This window comes from Lygodium microphyllum, chromosome 4 (assembly GCF_053477565.2).
Source record: "Lygodium microphyllum isolate KBCC chromosome 4, Lygodium_microphyllum_v1.1.10, whole genome shotgun sequence".
In the NCBI taxonomy this organism is placed as follows: domain Eukaryota; kingdom Viridiplantae; phylum Streptophyta; class Polypodiopsida; order Schizaeales; family Lygodiaceae; genus Lygodium; species Lygodium microphyllum.
In genome coordinates, this window is record NC_141138.1 from 143,633,960 (window position 1) to 143,656,762 (window position 22,803).

The following is a 22,803-nucleotide window of genomic DNA, read 5'->3' on the forward strand; positions in this document are numbered from 1 at the left end:
TCCATAAGTTATAACCAAGAAAGATGCATTTCCTGGACTTAGGATCCAACTTATTGTGCTTGTCCTTGGGAGCATGGCAGAAAGCCTCACAACCAGAGACACGCAAATGAGTATATGATGGAGGTTTTTCAGATCGTACCTCCCCTGCAACCTGATAGTTAAGGGTAGTACATGGGAACCGATTAATCAAGTGTACGTCAATAGTAACTGTCTCAGACCAAAAATGCTGTGGTAAGCCTATCTGGCTAAGCATACTATAAACTTACTCCTAAATTGTTCTATTCATGCGCTCAGCTATATCATTTTGGGGTGGGGTATACGGGGCAGTCAACTGATGCTTAATATCCTTCTCATCACAAAACTGCACAAAGGCTCTAGAGACATACTTACCCCATAATCTAACCTTAGGCATTTCAGCCTATACCCAGATTGGTTCTCAACGAAAGCAAGTCAATATTGAAATGTAGCCAAGGCTTCTGATTTTTGCTTAATAGAGTATGCCTAGAACTTATATGTATAGTCATCAATGAAGGCAACGAAATACTTCGTGCCACCTAACAACTTGCAAGGCATGGGGCCACATACATCCGAATGAACAAGAGCCAAAGGCTCACCCATGCGTGTCATACAAGACTTTTGTTGCGTATTACGTGTTTGCTTACCATATAAACAATGATCACAAGACTCAAAGCACTTATAGTTGAGGGGCGGAAGACACTGCAAATGGGCAAGCATTTCTATTCCTTTCAAGGACATGTACCCAAGGCGATGATGCCAATGAGATACACGTGGAATTGCATCCATTGCCAAAACATGGTCAATTGACATAGAGAAAAGCAAGGGGTAGAGAGTATTGGACTTAGCACCATGTGTAATGACAAGATTCCCACGGGTAATCTTCCATGAGGAATCACCAAAAGAAACAGCATAACCTGTATCGTCCAAAGTACCATAAGAGATAAGGCTCTTTGTGAGAGCCGGTACATGATGTACATCATGAAGAGTGAACATGCAACCTGAACCAAATTACAGCTGGACATCACCAATACCAACTATCTCTAGTGTGAGGTCATTACCCAAATAGACATTCAATCAAATTGCGATCGGAGTGGAACTACTCTCTATGAGGGGTCACATAAAAGGAAGCCCTTGAATCTATCAATCAACACTAAGTATAGTTGGACAAAGCATTGGTTAGTTGTGAACTATCAAGAGAAGGAGTTGCAAGTATGAAATCCATAGCAACATGGAACGGACGGAACAGGGGCAGGGAATTGCCAGAATACCATTCCATAACGGAGGGGAATGAGGAATGAGGTGGAACGGGGAATGTGTTTCAGTAGGGAGGAACGTCCCCAAGAGTCCATGCCACAACATTGCCCGAGTTGGAACATTCCAACTAGGTGTTCCATGTCGGGAATGTTGCATTCCAACAGGCTATGAATTAGCATCGACGCTACCACATTCCCCTAGATGGAATATTTCCACGTGCCATTCCATGTCAGGAACATGATGTTTCCCTTTTACCGTGTGGCCCGTTTTTTGGTTGCGATTCTAGGACAAAGCATTTGTTTCTTTTTCGTCTCGTCTCTTCTAGCTCATCCTGTCTTGACAGCCCTGCCTCCGTTTTCGTCTTGAACTGTTTGACAGTCGACTACCCCACCTAGTCGTTGACTTTGCAGACTGTGTGGCACACATGCATGCTACTCGACAATGGACAGGGGCGTAGGCTGAGCAATGAGTCACCACGACTGGACAATCACACTTGTCGCAAACACACAAACTGACACACACACACACACACACACTCTCTCTCTCTCTCTCTCTCTCTCTCTCTCTCTCATCTTAGTTGATCTAGGGTCCAGTGCCGTGTAGTCTAGTGAGCGCACACGCACTCTCTCTCTCTGCCTGCAGCCCTGTTCCATCAACCCATCTACCCATTTGACCTAGGTTGTGCCTCAAAAAATGACTACTATTGGAACTTCCTCCCATGCACAAACTAGGTGCCAAGCACCTAAAGATTGGTCATGGTGGGATGAAGTGGACGCTAAATGCTGTGCTCATGGTGGAGGAGCATGTCAATGGACATGCAAGCTATGCCCTTATGGGTGCACAAGCAGGGTTGATAAGGTGCTCGCTCATTTCTTGGGAGAGGAAGGGAAATAGGTACGCTTTTGCACATGAATGATGTTTGAGAAGAGGCGAGAGCTTGAGGCGCGTGTAACTGATGATCAAGATGCTTTGGCTCGATCGAGGCTACGTGTGACTCTAGATCGTGCCACACGCATTCGACGAGCAGCATCAATTGCACCCTCTCTGATATCGATTACGACTATACCCTCATCCTCCCATGCCCAAAGTGTATTTGAGGTTGGTGTATCTACTTCTAATGTACCTCGTATATGACGACAAAGTACCCTTTAGGCATTGTGGGATTTGTTGAAGGAGATTGATGCTGTTGTCGCTTGCTTTTTGTATGTGGATCACATTGCCTTTCATACTATAAGGTAAAATTTCAAATGTGTAAAATATAAATATTTGTTGTTTATCTATTAAATATGGAATAAAATTTAATTTTTAATAATAAATGTTAAATCTTGATTTTGATCTTTGAAGTTTGTTTCCAATACTATATGTGTGAAATCTGAAATCATGATGTGTATTGTGTTTAATAATCAATTAGGTCGGAGTTCTTCAAGGGAACGCTGAAGAAGGTTGCCGAATATGGCCCTACTTACATGCCACTATCATCAGAGCACTTACGTACTACTCTCTTGGAGAGGGAGAGACGCAAGGTTGAGAAGGCTATAGAGGATACAAAGATGCTTTGGGCATGCATCACAGATGGATGGAGTGATAGCTATAGGAGATCCGTTCACGGGCTAGTAGCATATTCTCGTGGTGAGATGTACTTTGTTTCATCTCATGATGCTTTAGGCACAGGTAAGAGTGCCGATGCACTTGCCCATGAATAGATAGACAACGTTGAGATGGTTGGGCCATGGAATATTGTGGCATTCATGGTAGATGGTGAGCCAACAAATAGAGCAGCTAGTGCCATAGTTGAGAGCTACTATCCCCACGTTACAATTTGTTTTTGCACGGCTCACTGTTTAAACAATCTTCTCAAGGATATTGGTAAGCTTTCATGGATTGAGCTGACCATTACTAAAGCTGTTGAGATGGTGACCTTTGTGCTCAACCATCAATATATTCGCCATGAATTTTCAAAGAAGTCTAAAAAGATTCTTCTCATGCACTCCGACACTCGTTTTGCTTACAACTTCTTAATGCTGGGTCGTCTGAGGGAGTGCAATGGTGCATTGAGATAGGTATTCATTAGTGATGAGATCATGAGCTCCCCTTTGGCTTCTACTCCTACAAGCATGTCATGCATAGATACAACTGAGGATATGGGATTTTGGGATGAGGTGAAGAGGATTGATGCCATGGTTCAGCTAGTTATACACTTATTGCGCCTCGTAGATGCGATGTAGCCATGTATTGGCAAGGTCTACGAGGCTATGGACAGGATAATTGAGCGCCTAGAGGAGTTGGTGCTAGATGAGGATCGGTATGATGAGATCCGTACCTTATGTGTGACACCTTGGGGTGCCCATGCATCTCCTTTGCATTCAAGCAGCATACATGTTGGACCCAGAGTTTTAGGGTCATGGGTAGGAGAGTAACAGGGAGGTTGCTGATGGTTGGAGGCACATCTTGGAGTGCATGGTTCTTGATATTGAGACGAGGCGCATAGTGAAGGATCAACATGCACTCTACATGAATTTTCATGGTTCATATGGTTGTGGTGATGCAAAGGTGGATAGGTTTACTAGAGGCAGTCCTTTATGGTGGGAGGATTATGGATATGATGGCCTTGAGCTTTAGCACCTAGCAATTCGCATTTTGAGCCAGGCTGTCAGCTTCTCTTGTTTGGAGCAATTGTGGAGCTCTTACAGCCACATTGTATCCAAGAAAAGGAGCAGGCTTGGTGTGCAGAAGGCCAGTGAACTTATCTTTGTCAGTGCAAACTTACATATGCTTTGCAACTGTGTGATTGCAAAGACCGATCCCTTCACTGAGTGGGAAATGAAGCAGGAGGACGAGGAGCAAAGAGCAGGGCAGGTTCCAAACTCAAGAGAGATTGAGAAGGCAAGATTGGAGGTTACAGAGGAGAGCATCGGTGATATGGCTGATGAGCCTTGAGGTCCTAGAGACATGTATAATGTATGATAATTGATGATAGATGTATCTTTTTGATGTACTAGAGACTAGTCAGTAGACTCTAGAGTGTAGTTCCGAATGTGATCATGAGTCATGACACATGTGATACATCATTTTGATAGTTTATTGAGTACTCACTGCTTCGTATTTATAAATTATGGCTCTTGACTCTTGAGTCTTAACTCTTTAATTCTAAAGTTTAATCAGTAGAGTTTTAAGTTTTTTAAAATTGTGTGCACATTGCACTTTAGTCTTTGTAATATGTGTTTAAGTCTTATTTGAATTTTTCAAATTGGCAACATTGATTGGTCTTAATAATACAATATATCTTGTATGCAGCTGCTAGCACCATTCATTGCAAATGCAATGATCAATATGATGTTTAAAGTATTCTTTAGACTCTAGAGTGTCTTTGAATAATTGTCAAGTTGTTTGATGTAGAATCATTTTTTAACTTTCCGTTCCCTTCGTTCTCAGAATGGAGCCTCCCCTTTCCCGTTTCCCTCATTCCTAGAATGGGCCTTTCCCATTTCAACCATGTTTTTTGTTTTCGTTACCATTTCCCATCTCTCATTCCATGTGGCTATGATAAGATCATAATCAGAATTAGTTTAGACAACATTAATCTCTTCAATCTTAACGTTGGACTTGCTAGGGACAATGTTGCGATCATCATTTTTGTCTTGTACTTTACCCTTGCCCTTTTTCTTGCGCTTGTCCTTGTGCATTTTATGTCACCGTGGTCGAATATGTCCTACTTTCCCACAGTAATAACAAGTCAATGAGGATTTACGGCCACGGGACTTTTTGCGAGACTATCCACGTGATTGAGAACGAGAGTGTTGAGAGTCTCTCCTACGGCAGTCATTACCACTTGAAACTAGTCTTCCTTCTTCGAATGGGTGGTGATAACCTGATTTAAGAGTTAATTACAGCAATAAGTAAATGCACATAAAATGAAATACACACTTTACCATAACATTCTTGGATAGTAGACACCCTGTTGGCCCCAAAATTGGTGTCCCTTGCAGTATTTCTTTAGCTTTCATTCAATTGGAAGGAGTACGATTTGAGATTCTTCAATCTCCTCCTTCTAACCAATTGCTCTTACTGTCATAAATGACCAACAAGCCTTTTGGGTCATTTGCCCCTTGATTCACCGAGGACTTCTTCTCCAATTCGACCCTTGGTTGGCCAAATGCTGCCCCAAATCAATTTGGAATGGGCTGGCTTCTGAATTCCCTTGATAATCTTCAATTATCAGCTGTTGATTTCAGTCCCTTGAGCCTTCAATCTCTGGCACGGATCCCAAGGTGACTGCTAAACCCTAATCTCTGCTGTAAATTAGGGTTTACTGCAGAAATTACAGATCAACCCACCGAAAATGGTTGAAGTCTCCTCCAAATGGCTAAGAATTGCTGAGAATGGTTGAGCATAGGCAGAAGGAGATGAGAGAATGCTGTAGGCAGAGAAAATTCTGAGATTTGTCGCAAAGAACTGATCAAAATCAGCTGCTGCCCTCCTGTACCAGCCCCAAACGGATGCACCAACAACAATAGGAGCATCAAAGACTGTGATCTTCAGGAGAAAGTGCATCAGCAACAATTGCCAGCTTCCCAAGGTCAAGAATATGCAATCTCCATCACCAAAATGGTCTCCAATGGTTGGGAAATGGCCCCAAAAGTTGGCAGCAACAGTCCAACACCTCTTTCCAACAGCTCCAAAATGAAAAAACGAGATTTTTCTCTCCCTTCAACCCTATTTAGCCTTTCCTCCACTTGCATGGGAAAGTTTTGCCAAGTGGCAGCTTTCTTAGTCCATTTTCAGCAATTTCCAGTCATTGAATTAATTAATTCTGAAAATTAATTCAGCCCTTAATCCATGCCTAAAAAATTGCCCTTGCCTATCCAAAAATCAATTGGCTAGGCCATTTGCAACCCAAAGTGGTCCCATGTATTAATTGGCCCTTGGACAAGCATTAATCCATTAATTAATGCCTAGTCCCTAGTGTCACCACTGACACTTAATGGCCAATTAATGGTCCTAGGGGCAAACTAACACCAAAATTCACCTAGAATCTAATAAGTGTAACTTGTTACAACTTTTGCCTTTGACACCTATCTTTTTCACAAGGTCCTTCGGCCTTCAACTGTGAAAAAGTAGCTTGCACCTCACATGTGCATCTTTTAATTGCACACATTGATTAATCCTTTAATCAAATGTCAATTAAGCATAAGCAAAGCATCAAATTTTCACGTCCTCGTGATACCGCTCCTACCATTATGGCCTTTAACTACCAAAGCATGAGAGGTGTGGGAAGCATCAACATTCTTTTTGTTAACCTCTTCATTCAAGATTGCACCCTCTACATCTTGTAACTTTGGCCCTTCAGTAGGCATGTTGACACACATAGTAGTACAAAATGTATCCCATGATTCAAGTAGTGTAACCAAGGGGAACAAAGAGAGAAGATTACCCTTGAATTCAATCCCCTGTAAAGACAAATGGCTGAGAATGGAATGAAACTCATTTAAGTGGGTTGACATGGAAGTGTCCTCCATGCAAAGGTCTATGAGTTGATTCAGCCCATACATTTGACGAGCGGGGCTTTGCTTGTTATAGACATTGCGAATCTTATCCCGTAAGTCCCATGCGGACTGCCCCCATCAGAGACAATATTTTTGAAAATCTGCTTAGAGAGGGACACAATGATAGTGGACTTACATAGCTCATCCAGTTCAGCCCAATCTTTTGCATCAATATGTTTGGGCTTGACATCTTCGTGTTTCAAAGGCTTAACTTGCGTTTTCTATAGTAAAACTTGTCAGATTTGGGCTTTCCAATAGCGATAGTTGGTGCCATCTAACTTGCCAAAATTAAAGATAGCACTATCATTAGAACCACCAGTCATAATGAGACCAAGCAAATGCACAAAAGGGCAAAACATGTTGCTGTAATGACCTGCAAATCAACCCCAAAACCAATGCCAAATCAAGCTGAAAACAATGGAAGTAATGAGCTGTTCACAAACTCAATGCAAAAGACTATCAAATGGAGTGACTGCTCGCATAAATAGTGCAGTAAATTGCAATTACAGTATGTTGAAAATGAAGTACAGTAGTAAGAAATCAATGGCAAAAAGGGGCAATCACTGATACAAGACAAACTGCAACTGTCATGGAATAGTTGTAACTAGCAGTGAGTGAATATGCAACTGGCACCAAGAATTGTCAAAGGATCAATGTGTCATATCGAGATACATCCCATAGGCATAACCATCATGCATAGAGTAGGTCTCACAGGTAATAAGAGAGACCAACCAAAAGTACAACGGATTGAGCAATGTAACAAAAGCTCAATACATAGCCAACCAAGATGCATACATTGTTGACAACAACGTGACATAGATAGATGCTGGCCTAAAAGCAATGTCAGATCAGTCCACTAAGCATCAACCATGTACATAAAGCATGACGAGAGCATGTACATGTTACCGAGTCCCACAGTCTTACTATAAGATCCTCAAGCTCAACTGCATAACCAAATGCTCAATGTAACATCTAAGTGTCAAGTAGCGGCTCCCACTGGAACAAAAGTCGAATGCCAGATGAGCAAACGAAGCTCAAAATATTAGGTGGAAGGCATCCATACATCCAAGATCCAAGTAGCATATATCTGGGAGCATCCAACCCAAGTAACCTGCAAAGCTATTATTGTAGCATCAAACGACTATATATAACAGTGAAGGACAGCCAATGCCAAGAGTCAAAGCTCCAATCTCAGCTCAAGAGCATGTAATGAGCATAACCAAGCATGTAATATCAATTGTATACCCTAGTGTAGCATCCAAAGTGCTCGGGAAGCATCCAATGACAATAGGCATACAAGATCCCTGATGAAATAGTATTCAGCCCTGTGTATTCCAGCAAGCAAAACATTTGTAAAACTGAGCAAATGGAGGCTCAAACCAGGGCCAAAATCATCTCACATCAATAGCCTAGCATCCTCAAACATGATAGCATCATATAGACATGAATAAGCATCATAGGACCATCACCAATGAGAATGAAGCATGAAGACAGGGGGCTGCCCTGTTTCTCATAGCTTGTGGACTGTTATTCACAGTCAATGAAGCTGAAGTATGAGCTCAATCTCAATGCCAAGTGCTAAAGCAATGCCAAGTATCAATGCTTGAGTGTTGGTGAGGCCTCCAATGTAGATCCAAGCTGCTAATGGAGGAGGCAAAACTGAGCACGACTTGTGTGCTGCCTGAATAGATTGTGCAGCTTGCGTGGGTTGATTCCAGGCTTGTGAGACTCCACTATTGCTGAGGAACAGTGTGGGGAGGATAGGGGGCACCAAGAAGGTGCCAATGAAGCCTTCAAGTAAGCTCAATCAAGCTTGGAGCAAGCCAAGACTTCAAGGTGAAGCATAGGTGATGGCTGCTCTTGTACATGACTTGCTGAGTTGAAAATGAGCTCTGAGATGAGCTCAACCCAGGCTTATTGATCCCTTGACCAAGCTCCAACAAGCCTTGATGAGTGCCAAAGCAATTGATGACTGATACGAACCTTGAATGTGAAGCAATGGCTGCCAATGTTGAAACCTTGCTATAGGTAGCTCGAATGGAAGATGGAAGCAAGGTCGCACTAAGCTCATGGAGAAGAAGACTCAACCGGTTGAAGGGAGTGAGCCGTGAAGTGGAAGCACAGAGCAAAAGCAAGAGCTGCAATGAAAGGAGCAAGATCGAGAGAGAAAAAGACACACACAAGATGTGGGAACTCCAATTGTCACAATGTGTGATTGGCCTTCCCTTTATTTGAATGTCACTGAAACAATGAAGAATGATGAAGTGACAGTGATGGGCGCTTGCCATCTGCAGTGTACAAGTGTGTGGGTAACTAATACACAGTGTGGGTACTGTTAGTATAACTAATATACAAACGGCTAGGTACATGTGCCTTAACCCCTAATAGATGGAATCATATTGAACTTTTTTTTGAATTTTTTTGTGTGTGAGCTAAATTTGAATGTGTGTGTGAATAGATATGGTTTGCGGCCCTTCAAGCAACTTTGTCCTATGGGAAGAATGAAAAGGGATGGTTCTTTATCACCTTGATATGCGTGGGATGGGAGGGAAGTGTGAAAGAGAAGTGCCAAGTCCATGCTCAAATGAAACAGAAGATAGAGTACTAGGTGTAGCTGTAGATGCATATGTATGTCTAGAGGCTCCTCGATAAAACTTAACATATTGAAAATTATTTGGATCTTGCACATCAAAAGAAGAAATAGGAGAGAGTTTTGATTCATATCTCAAAGGGTTATAGGAACCTGACCTTGGGGTTTGGTTGAGATGAAGAAGATGGTTCGTCAGTCATCCCAAATGCCATATGTCCTCCTTAATTGGAGAGGTGGTTAGTCTCACCAACCGGTTAGGATGTAGAAGAAAAGTTGGTAGGAGAGAGGTAAATTGGACCATACTTGTTGCACATGAATTCTTCAAACTCCTCATCTATCATGAAGTCAGGAAAAGGAGAAGAAAGCGAAGGTGAAGGTGAAGCATTGTCTTCCTTGAGAGTCCATAATGTATTCTTAGGGCCTGCAGTGATGGAGAAGCCTGATAAGACATAGTAGAATCCCAAGGAGTCCGAGACATTATGAATCGGTTACGTGTTGTTCATATATCTTGCATAGAACCAAGCCTCCATAGTATTTGTAGGATGTTGTTATGAGGACATGTATTTTTAAAATCTCACTTAACATGTGGATTACTTTTTAATCACATAGTCAAGTAAATGTTGCACATGTGAGGTGTAACTAGGATTAGAGTAAATTTACGAGCCCAAGTCCCTAGGATATCACGGGATGTCGAAGGCAAAAGTTGCTATAAGCTATGCCACACAAGTACGTCGTGGTATTTGGTGCCATTTGTTGGTCTAGGTCATTCATTTGGCCATAAGTGTCAGTTGATGACACTAGAGAAGTTGCATTTAATGGTACTTAATGCCAATCTGATGCCCAAAGATAGCACAAAGACACTTGGGAATGGAACTTGTCTAGCCAATTTAATTATTGGCCAATCACATTATTTTTTTAGGCATCGAAATAATTATTAGATTAATTTTTAGTATTTAAAGACTGAAAATTAATATTTGATTATGGATAATGCTGGAAAAACCATTTGGAAAGGTTGCCCCTTATATAAAAAATGCCCATGCAAGACTATCTTCTCCCTCTGTTTGTATTCGTTTTTGTGTTTTGCATTTATTATGTTACTGTCTAAGTTATTGTGTGTTAGTCATGTTTGTATATTCTGTCCTTTCTATGTGAAAACTGATTAGCTCTTTAAAACAGCCCCAAAACATATAAATTACCTAAAGTTTCATTAACAGGGAGTGGTTCTAGAGAGTTGTTGTGCCCCACGTGAAAAACCCTAATTTGGGAAGATACTTTTGCATCTATAAATAGACAGGCTGCCCACCATTCAGTCCCATCCTTGTCTTGCAGGTTTTAGCCATCAGCCCTCTTCCACTAGCTGTCCAGCCCCAAGTGATTGCTTCTACGTGGTCTATAGCTAGCGCCCAACATCCATTGCTCTACTGCTGATGAGCTGCCATCATTTTCAGGTAGTTACATTCTTGCGTTTACTAGTTTCAGCCCCAGAGACTTTTGCGTTTTGCTTTCCACCTTGCTGCCCTTCCATTTTCAGCATCGGTTAGATTTGCATTTGCATGTGAAGATATGCTAGGGTTTGCACAGAGAAAACATAGAATGTATGAACATGGTTGAAACACAATAACTCAAATAATAATGCAATAAATGCAAACCCTAAACGCAAAACGCAAAACAAAAAAGCAAAAACATAGAAACAAACAGAGAGAAGAGAACTCTGAAGTGAATGAATCAATGTTGTAAATGAATGAGAGAATGTACAAAATGCTCATGGATAGAGCTGTCCAATAGCCAATGGCTCTCATGGGAGTGGGCTGAGGCAGCTGTTGACGTAGGTTGTCCATTGGAGTGAATCCCAAGTGCAATAACTACAAGTTGGATTAGAGGCTAATGAAGAAAAGTGTTGAAAACACAAAAACGATTTGCTATAGATGCAAACACAAATCGGATTGATGCTGGAAATGGAAGGGTAGTAGGCTGAAAACTAGAATGCAATAGTTTTGGGGTTGGAACTGGTAAATGCAACAATGTAACTGCCTAAAGATAATGACAACCGATCATCGATAACAATAGGAGGTTGGTCGATAGCTATAGACCATGTAGTAGTAGTTACTAGGGCTAGACAACCAGTGAAAGAGGGCCAATGGCTGAAACTTGCAAGACAAGGATGGATTGAATGGTGGGCAGTCTGTCTATTTAGAGATGTAAAGGGATCCTCCCAAATTAGGGTTTTGCTTATGGGACACAAAAACTTATAGGACTATGCATTATTTAATGGAACTCTTGGTAATTTACATGTTTTGGGGCTGTTTTGAAGAGCTTATCAGTTTGTAATGAATTTGTTTGTGGCAAAGGCTCAATGAGGGATTGTGTATTGCTCTTGATGTTGTATGGTTATTGTGCTCATATGATAAGCTTTCAGATTGGTAGTGAGGCTTCAAGAGTGCATGGGAGATGAAATGTTGAAGGCTTTTCATAACCTTTACACATACAAATTATACAGTGCTGAAATTGCAGCTCACAGGATAGCATGGACCAGTAGTCTGCGTGTTCTTTCAGGCTCAATGAGGGATTGTGTATTGCTCTTGATCTTGTATGGTTCTTGTGCTCATATGATAAGCTTTTAGATTGGTAGAGGGGCTTCATGAGTGCATGGGAGATGAAATGTTGAAGCCTTTTTTTACACAGACAAATCATACAATGCTGAAATTGCAGCTCACAGGATAGCATGGACCGGTAGTCTGCGTGTTCTTTTCAGGCACTGTCAAAGCGCGTTTTCAGATTGACCTAATGCAGGAAGAAGAGATTGTATGGAAGGAAACAACCATGAAGATCCATCCTCTTATATTACTATGCTACAGACAGTACCAATGGTACCTTCCTGATATATAAAGATTGCATTCTCACTATGATTAGGATGTGCAGCTGGTGTCATCATTTTAATTTGAAGCATCTAGCTCGTTAGGGACATTGTGTACCTTGTCTAGAGCTAAGAATTGTGTCATTTGAATATGTACCCCTCAAGTTATTGTTGAAATAGTGGTTATGGAGCATTGGGACAGCATGGTTGACAAGAATGTAAGGGATTGTTTTATGCAAATGCGGGAAGAGATTGATCAGTTTGGCCATAACATGGAGTCCAAGATTTACAAATTAATTGACATTGTTTAGTTTGGTCGTATCATGGAGTCCAAGATTGAGAAATTAATTGACATTGTAACTTCATTCAATGATGAATCTACTCATATATCAGACTCTCATGTTTCAAGTCCCACTCTCAACGAGCTTTCTATTGGTGGTTTTCAAGATCACTAGCAATCACATGGACACTCTTTTGGACAATTATCGTGTACCTTCACCATATGGACAGCATCATGATGAGTATACCTATGATGATCATTCTTTTGGAAAACATGTATGCTATGCACCTTGTTATGATGGTGGTCAATGCTCAAATGTATTGGGACAGCAGCATGGTGACTATGGGCATTATGTTAATGATTATGCTTATGAGGATTTATTTACTTAGCAGCATGGTTCCTATGGACAGCATGCTAATGGTTATGCATATGGGGATTCATTTAGTTTTGGCCAGTATCCAGTTGACAATCATGATTGTTTTTATGAGTAGTCCTATTCAAATGGAGATCATGCTAGTTCCTTCAAGCCACATCCTAATGAGTTTGAACATGGTTATATGGGACAAATAAATGCAATGGTGAATACTTTACTTGCTAATGTGGGCAATGAGGATCAGGAAGATGAAGAGAAGGAAGAAGAGGAAGAGGATAGTGAAGAGGAAGATGAACAAGAGGATGACATAATACTTGAAGAACCACACGAGTCACTTGTGATTGTAGATGGTTATGCTGAACATGAAGGCCTTGAAGACTTTGGCCAATCACATGATGAGCTTATTGAGGATATGCATCAGCTTATGTTCAACCAAGGCTTACAACAACCAAGACAAGAGCTTCATACTTCCTTGGATATATATGATCATGAGTATTACGATCATGGGTATTATGATCACGAGGATGTGTATGATGTGGATGCATATAAAGATGATGCTAGCATTATGCTTCTTTTTGATCGAGGGGATTATGGCGATAATTTCTTATACCCGTTTGATTTGGGTGGCTGGAAGTATATGATTAGTAAAAGTTTTCCCATCTTTGATAACCATTGTGTTGGGATACCTTTCAATCTAAGTGATGATGGCAATCATTGGATGAGGACGTCCACCAGAGACGGATCTCTAGTGCAACAACCATCAATCGGAGATATTAGATGTGAGAAACTGCAATACGTTCATTACCAAGGGAATAGGATATCCAAACGACAATAGAGAAAGTAGAGGATGATGCTAGTGGCCACACCAGCTGCAAGGATAGATTGATTCAATCGCTAGATGGAGATCAACATGTTGCCAAGTCTGGAGCTATAAACACAAGTTGATTTGGGTGTCAATGATGAGAAAACTACATGGGACAGCTAGTAGCTGAAAATGCTAGAGTATGAGGCCTCCAGGTAGCAAGGCGATAGCATGGATGGAGGTGCTAGGTGTCGAAAAGGATGATGTTGCAATCAGTAGGGGCTCGACAATAGAGGGACGATGGTTGATGGCTGAATTTTGCACGTGGGAGTGAGAAACCTGTACACAAGGATGGGGCTAAATGGTGGGTAGCTTGTCTATTTATAGATGCAGAAGGATCCTCCTGAATTAGGGTTTTAAGCTAGTAGTGACAAACCTAGTGAGTAACCGCCTATATTCGGCCAACTTGACTTTCAGATCATCCCCTTTCGTAATGGAAAACTCCTAAAGCTCAAAGTCAAGATTAACGATGAGTGCGATCTTGTGCCACATAGCGGTCAATGAGATGACTCGAATGCTCATATACAATGGGAAAATGGTTGTAACTGAGAGTGGAATTTAGGAAGCAGCCCTTGCATAAGCTTAACATTGGCTGTGGCATTGTGGGCTTTGCATTGATGGATGTGCTTAGGGTGAGCCAGTCCAGGGTTCGACATAGGCTCAAGACCAACTACTAGGTCTTAAAGTCCCTGAGATTCAAGCACTTGTTACATGAAGTTTGGATAGGGATATGTGGGACAAAGGATGAAAATCCCTATGTAGGAGTGGCCCATGTAGTGTGTGATGGCTCATCATAAGTAGAGAGTAGATATCCCTGCGTCTGAGATGTTGATAGATGAGGTGAGTGTCCAGGGGAAGTGAGAGGGATACCCATCACAGTTGTCCCAGGGTAAACATATGTGCTCACTTGTGGGTGTGGGTAAGGTACAATGTTAAAGGATGGCATTCCCCTTAATGATGTACCAGGGTACAAAGTGGCATTCATCTAAGGATAGGTGACATGGGGTGTAGAAAAAGAGAAGGAACTAGGAGTAGAGATAGAAGACCCAACTCCTAGTGTGCTAGATGTAGAAGTGGGGTGCAATTCTAAAGTATTGAATGCAAAAGAAAGAGATATGGGAGATCTGTGTGGGATGGGAGGGAATGTGATAGAGAAGCGCCGGCTCCATGCTCAAAAGAAACAGAAGATACGATTCTAGGTATACCTCTAGATGTATATCTGTGTCTAGATCCTCGTTGATTAAAAATAATATATCGAAAGTTATCTAGATCCTACATACCAAAAGGAGATATAGGGAAGGGTGTTTATGCATATGACTTAAAGGGGGTATATGAACTTGACATTGGGCTTGGATGAAATGAAGAAGATGGTTTGCCAGTCATCTCAAATGCCACACGTCCTCCTTGATCGGAGAGGTGGCTAGCTTTACCAATTGGTTCATATGTAGTAGAAAAGTTGGTTGGAGGGAGGTAAGTTGGACCATGCTTGTTACACATGAAGTCTTCAAACTCCTCATTTGTCACGGAGTTAAGAAAATGAGAAAAAAGTGAAGGTGAAGGTAGAGCGTCGTCTTCCTCATCGAGTTCATAATGCCTTCTTAGGGCCTCTAGTGATGGAGAAGCCTGAAAAGACACTATGGGATCCCAAGGAGTCTGAGACATTGTGAAATGGTTATATGTCATCCATGTATCTCACACAAAACCAAGCCTTCATAATATTGTAGGATACTCTTTAGAAGAGCACCAGCTTTGGTATCATGTGAAGATGTGTTAGAGTTTGCATAGAGAAAACATAGAATGTATCTCTCTAGAAGAGCACCAGCTTTGGTACCATGTGAAGATGTGTTAGAGTTTGCATAGAGAAAACATAGAATATATAAACACGACTAAAACACAATAACTGAGTCTCAATAATGCAATGAACGCAAACCCTTAACGTAAAATGCAAAAAACACAAACACAAACGGAGAAGAGAGAGAACTCTGAAGTGAATGAATGAATGTTTTAAATGAAGGAAAGAATGTACAAGATGCTCAAGGGTAAAGCTGTCCAATAATTGGTGGCTTTCGTCGAAGTGGGATGAGGGAGGTGTTGATGTGCGTTGTTAATCTGAGATGGATCTTGAGTGCAATAACTAGTAGTCGGAGTAGAGGCTTCATGAAGAAAAGTATTGAAAACACAAAAACGATCTGTTGTAGATGCAAATGCAAATCAAGTCGATGCTGAAAATGGAAGGACAATAGGCTGGAAACTAGAATAGAAGAGCCTTTGGGGGTGGAACTAGTAAATGCATCCATGTACCTGCTTGAAGATGATGGTGGCAGCTGATCACCGGCAGTAGTCGAAGGCTTGGCGTCAATTGTAGACCACGTAGTAGTAGTCGCTTGGGGCTAGACAACTAGTGAAAGAGGGGCGATGGTTGAAATTTGCAAGACAAGGAGAGGCTGAACGTTGGCCAATTTGTCTATTTATAAATGGGGACAGATTCTCCCAACTTAGAGTTTTGCGTGTGGGACACAAACTCTCTAGAACTGCTCCCTGTTTAATGATACTTTTGGTAATTTACATGTTTTGGGATTGTTTTAAAGATCTTATCAATATGTAATAAATTTTTAGCTCAACAGTTCACATAGAGTAAACTATCCCACTGGGCTTGTGCCTTGGCTGATCTATGTGGGCCCAAAGGGGTTGCAAGAAAGTGAGTAACCCTTGCATCCTCCATGAGCCATCGATACCACCGAGGAATGGTGATAGGCTCATCATGTCGCGAGGGAGACTGAGGGGCCTCCAATACCTTTAATGCACTTATTTGGGAAAGGGATTCCCCATCATGGGGTAAAGGTACATCTCCCACATGAGGAGAAGAGGGCTCCTCCTCAAATAGCTTAAGTCCCAAGAAGACTCTTGATGGGATGGGGAAGGAGTAGAAATACTCAATGAAGAAAGAATAGAAGGAGCCGTCAAGGGTGAAAGAGGAACATAAGGGGGAGGAGGAGGGGATGGAGGGGGAGGAGTCGAAGAGGCCTCCGATACATTTAATGCACCTATCTGGGAAAGGGATTCCCCATCATGGGATAAAGATACATCTCCCTCATGAGAAGAAGAGGGATCCTCCTCAGACGGCTTAAGTCCCTTGGAAGACTCTTGAGGGAATGGGGAAGGAGTAGGAATACTTGATGAAGAAAGAATAGAAGGAGCTGTCAAGGGTGGAAGAAGAGCAGAAGGGGGAAGAGGCGATGGTGGGGGAGGAGTTGAAGAGGTGCTAAGAAGTAACTGCGAAGGAAGGGGTGGAGTTGATGGTTTGGGGGGAGGGTGATTAGTCGATGGTGTTGAACCATCTGTACAAAAAGCACCATCAATGGGATCATCAGATCAAAGATCACATCCTTGCCCATATCAATCTTTCATGTCGACAAGTCATAGAGCATGTAGCACTCCACCACACCATTCTTTGATGGTGAATGGGATCCAAGTTGAAACTACGAGAGGAGCTACGTGAATACTCCACTTGAATGCTATGATCCCTGCAAAACTTGGAAAATACATTAGAGCAAAACTCGTTGCCGTTGTTAGCTCGTATACCTCGAACCTTGAAAAACATTTGCATTTCAGCAAATACCTTCCACTTGTAGAAGTTGGGAGTACACCTCACTCTTGTACTCCAAGAAGTACGGCCATACATATCTGCTGAAATTGTCAATAATCAGCATCAAATACTTGGCCTTCCCAAGGGAGGCCATGCCCATAGGTACACATAAGTTGGTGTGGACCAACTCTAGTAGTGTAGTAGCCCTCGAAGAAGTAACTTGTGGATGAGGTTGCCTATGATGCTTGCCCCATAAGCAGCTAGGGCCCAAGGTGTGAATAGGAGGAAATTTGGGAGGCCTTTCACTTATTCCGAGAAGCCTTGCATATGGAGTCGAAGTTTAGATACCCATAATGGGCATGCCAAAGTAACCCAAGCTCATGAGAAGTTCACACGGCAAGGACAATGAGCTTATAAAGCCCACCCTCATAAGTGCTTGTCCAAAGTATAGAACATGTAGAAGAGTCCTCAACGGTCACAACATCCTAGGTAAAGACCACACAACTACCTAGCTATGTTAAACCATGGACAAAAAGAAGGCCAATGCCCATATCTGGAACATAAAGGACTTTGGCCATTGAGGCCTAATGATTGGGCAAAAGGGGAATGGTCCCCACTCCATGTATTGGCACGGAAGATTTATCACCAACTGTGATTAAACCCCTTTTGAATGAAGATCCTAAAGCCAACCCTATTGATAAGTCATATGGGAAGTGGCCCCACTATCAACAAGCCATGGCTTCCCCTTAGTGGGGGAAGCAAAAGTGATATCCTCCACCTCAAATAGATGCATAAAAATAGACTGGGTAGTAGTAGGGGTAGCCTTTGACTCCTTTGGACCATCCTTTGGCTTCAAATGGAGGTGCTTCTGCCAACACTTCTTCTCGGGATAGTGTCCTTCCCATAGTGTGGGCATTTGGGCTTAGACTTCTCATCCTTTTGTCATCTTGCTTCTTGTTGTTATTGTCCTTCTCATTCCCCTTCTTGTTTTCCTCTCTCGTATTTGTAGTAAAAGCTTTAGTAGAGCGGGATCTAGCGGCTCCTATCTCTTTAACACACTTGTCATGCTTTGAGACAAGTGTGTCTAACTTCTCCCAAAGGAGAGTCTCACGCAGCCTTGATGTCAGAAGTTTGGTGTAGAAGACATTGTACTTAGGAGATGATAGTTGGGGAAGAAGAACCATGGCCATATCATCCAAAGATATTGTTCGTCCAAGGGATGCAAGCTCATCCCTCATATCTTCCATTTTATTAATGTGGTTCTTAATAGAAGGAGAGTCATCAACCGAGAGCATATGAAGCATCTTCTCAAAGGTGATATAGTGGGCAAATGTCTTTTGATGGTAAAGAGAAGAAAGCTTTGTCCACACTTTTGCCGCTTTCTTTGACCTGCATACATGAACAAGGACAGAATTCTAAAGGCTCATAAAGGGAAAGGACTGGGCTGGAGAGTTGAGTTTATCCCGAAGGGCTGCGTGATCCATAGATGAGCCAATAGTGGGATCCTCCACGGGCCAAGAAATATGGGTAGTCACTAGTGACAAAAGCCCAAAGATCAAAGGTATCAAGAATACACTCCACTTTGCAAGTCTAAAGGGAGTACTTTGATCCGTCCAAACAGTTTTATTGGGTAGAGAAGGAAGAATGGACACTTGTACAGAAGGTGCTATCCATAGTGGCCAAGAAACGCAGTTCATAAGGTTAAGAAACTCGTTTCATATCTAGGCGTTTCATAAACGTATGAAACATCTATTTTAAACTTTCACAAATGCCATACCCTAAATGTCTTGGGACTTTTGTAGTCATTGTTTATCATGGATCTACTAAACACATTGACATGGATATTGGCATTGATCGCCAAAGTTTTACTTTGAGTTGTTATCCATGATGATTGCATATATTGATGGCTCCTTTTACGACTAAAGTTGATGTAAGGCATGGATAGTGGACCATGATGCATGCAAATATTGATGCTATGTTGAATGTTCATTGGCATTGTATAGAATAATGAATAATGTCAATTTGTGTTTTCTATGTCACATGACTCATATAATATATGTATATAAAACTTTTGTACTTTTTAATATCTTGAATGAAACATGTTTCTGACATTTTACGAAACTCGTATGAAACCCATTGCATACCTCTCATTTCGGAAACCCTTGGCAACTATGGTGCCATCATAGGCATCCTAAGACCAGAATGACAGGTCCTATGGGAGACATGAAGAGAGGGAGGAGATGGCTGCTCTGATCTATGTGACCTGTCAAGAGAGGGTTCCTGTTCAGAATGGGGCTCGGACCTCCAATCTTCTCAATGGTTGTGCTGCCCATTAGAGGGAGTATGAATAGGCTTCTCATCTGAATCAGCAAAGCCTTGGAACCGGTGATATTCCATGTCTCTAGACCTACAAACAAACTAAATCTGCTGACAGCTGTGTTTGGTTGTAGAATAGCCTGAACGGAGAGTATAATTAGCTACACTTGCAAAAAAACAGTTCTAGATTTCTTGCCTTTGTCAAAAGCACCAGTAAAATGCAAAATTCTGCGTTTTCTGCAACAAACAGCGGACTCAAAATTTGTGTTTCAGTAGTAGGGTGGTCTTCTCTGAAGGAAACCTCTGGTCCTCACTTAGGCCATGATACCATGTGAGAGTGCGCAATGGAAGAGGAACACGAACACAGAGAGAAAAGGAGAAGAGAGAGGACAGCAGGAATGAAAGAGAAATCTGCGCCAAATTCGGAAAGAATGCTGAATACAATGATGGATTGATCAGACCCTACACGCAGCCCAAAGTGCCAGTGAGGGCACTGGGCCAACTCAAATAGTGAATGAACTCATAAACTCAGAGAATGGAGAAATGATGAATGATGTACAATGATGGTATAGTGGAGACCCTTGGCCTCTGTATCTTTGGGACTGGGGCTGAGGTGTGAACCGCGGAGACTAGAGTTGACGGTGTGGCTCAAGACGACTACTCTATCCTGGTTGATCAGGCTGATCAGGCGCTAGCACTTGTGAGGAGAATACTCTGTAGAGGGAGCAAAATAGAGTCCTCTAGACAGGGATGTGTTGAAGAAGACAGATAAATATGGACAGCAGCGAAGGGAGCAAAACATAGTCCTCCATAGCTGTGGGTGATGATGAGGATAATCTCTAAGGTAGCCTCTTGTCATAGCACACTTCACATTTTATGCTATGATGAACTCTAGAGTTGAGTACGTCTTTTCAATTTTGCAACATTACAGAGTGCTTAAGCACTTGAAAACAAAGTCAAACATAAGGCGCTTACATTCATATACATGGATGTAAAACTAGCATTTGTCGTTCTTTGCATGAGACCAAGACCATCTGAGGAAGCATTTATTTGCTGAACCAAGAATTTTGTCTATTGTTAAGGTCTTCTCGTAACAGATGCCACTAGGTTATTGAAACTCTGAGTTAGATGACATCCATATCAGTTGAGACTATTGTAGTGTTTTTGTGTGTATACAAGGTGGGCAGGGCAGGATCACAGCTGCTGGTACATGTGCAGAAACATGTTCAAATAACCTAGTGTAAAATGTCTGAGGGAGTTCCAGACATCTTGGAGTTGCTTTGATTCTCACAATGTTTTGCTGTTGCAGGTGTTAAATGATTCAAAAAGTTTTATAAGTATTGTTGTTGATGCAGAATGTGTCCAGGTTGCCCGATGTCCCATGGGATTGCAATTCTGTGTTAAGTACGATGTTCTCTTATTTCAGCATACTGCATATTCCATTTGGAATAGGTGGGATTTCACTTTTGGCACGACAGCTTCATGTAGAAGACCTTGACCCGCAAATCAAGGTTTGTATCCTTGTATCAATTCTGAGAACCTCATCTTGTGAAATTTATGGGGCTTCTGTGTTTTCAATATTAGAGTGGGGTTTGCTCCTTAAAATACTCTCTCTGAGGATATAAATATTCTTTTCTGCATTGGGTCCTTTCCTGAGCATTGAAAGATCTGAAATTAAAGAAGTAAAACAGGTTGTTCAGATTGTTACCTACATAAATGAGAAATTTCTTCAGTTTGTCTTTGATGCTTCTAATCCAGTTGAACTTAAAAGAAGAATACTGTTGTCAAATGCTGCAAATAAGTGAAGAAAGTCTTCTAGATACTGGCATAGAAGGACCTGGGCGTGCATTGACCTCACTGCAGGTTCCTTAAGCTCATGTGGGAAAGTCACTCCGGCATCATGTAGACCTACCATATGTCTTTCTCACCTGTCAGATTTTGCAGAAAGAAGAAATGATGCCATGTATCTTTCCTGCATCTTAAAAATGATATTCTTTCAGTTTGTGCACCTTTTTGTTCATCCCTAATCCTGTATGAATGACCCAGGTAGAACTGGTGGATGGGCTCTTTGTGCTAAGTTGGCACATCCTCTCCTGTTCCCATCTACTTTAATGTGCATCCTCATGTGCCCACTTTCCTACCACACACTGAAGGTCAGATAACTGCTGGCCTTAATTTGTTGATGTTTGTTCAGTGCTTCCTAGTTTTACAAGGTGGGATATGCAGTGGCTGGCCATTTTAGTAGCTGCTAGGAACAGAGCACCCATGATTGGATGATTCATGAGATTAGATTTATTGACATCACACTCGTTAATGGTGCACAGACCAGATTTAAACATCTCATACTTGTGGTGAATGGTGAACAGAGCAGTCATCAGATCGGTGCATCATCTGTTACACTGGACATTTCAAGGTTCTTGAGTTCGGATGCCTGTTGAATTCTTTTACATGGTTTTGTGCACTGTAGTGAGGTGGTGCGGCTCTTGGAATGCCCTAAAAACTTGTTTAGCACCTATGGTTTCACCAATATGACCAGTTCCCCTGAAAATAAGCATATTGTGTCACTATGCAGAGATTTCAAGGTCCTTGTAGGTCTCAGATGCCAGCTCAATATTTGCACAGAGGTGGTCCAGCTTGTTTATAACCCAGAACTTGCTTATATTCTATGTGCTCTTTCACCAATATAACCAGTCCTGAAAAAGCAACCGTCATCTTTCACACTTCTAGGAATATTAATTCCTTGCCAATGTTCTTATTCTTTGCCTCTTGTTTGAACAGAATCTGGTGCTTTAATACTTTTGTGTCAATGTTTTCTTCTCAAAACTTGATGCAGTCAATTTTTGACAAACGTACTCTTTACATCAGGCTATCTCACTACTATCCTTTCAGTTCATTGAGCTTGCTGGAGCCATGTGGCTGATTCAATCTTCATTGAAAGAGTCCAAGATCTCTTTGCAGTTTTGGAATTTTAGTTTTGAAGACCTGGGTGGAAGTAGAGGTTGGTTGATGACCTCAGCAATTGGGTGTGCTGTGATCTTAGTGATTATGGAGTCCGTAAGTTACTTTATGGGTAATCCCCCTACAGAGGTATGCAAGCTCATAATTGTGGCAAGGAGGTGAATGCCAT

At 41.8% G+C, this 22,803-nt stretch overlaps 1 protein-coding gene across 4 annotated transcripts in view; it reads left to right on the plus strand.

Moving 5' to 3' along the window:
• Positions 1-22,803, plus strand: part of LOC148037715 (CAAX amino terminal protease family protein) — a 41,649-nt gene that overhangs the window by 17,833 nt on the left and 1,013 nt on the right. Inside the window, exons 2-4 of one of the 4 annotated variants that reach the window (XM_087676662.1) lie at positions 12,115-12,272; positions 21,032-21,187; positions 22,542-22,763. In XM_087676662.1, the coding sequence (XP_087532788.1) occupies positions 12,210-12,272; positions 21,032-21,187; positions 22,542-22,763 (441 nt within the window). In that variant the 5' untranslated portion in view covers positions 12,115-12,209. Of the gene's footprint in view, positions 1-12,114; positions 12,273-20,985; positions 21,188-22,541; positions 22,764-22,803 lie in introns of all 4 variants that reach the window. The other 3 variants (XM_087676659.1, XM_087676663.1, XM_087676661.1) reach the window with 3 other exon arrangements.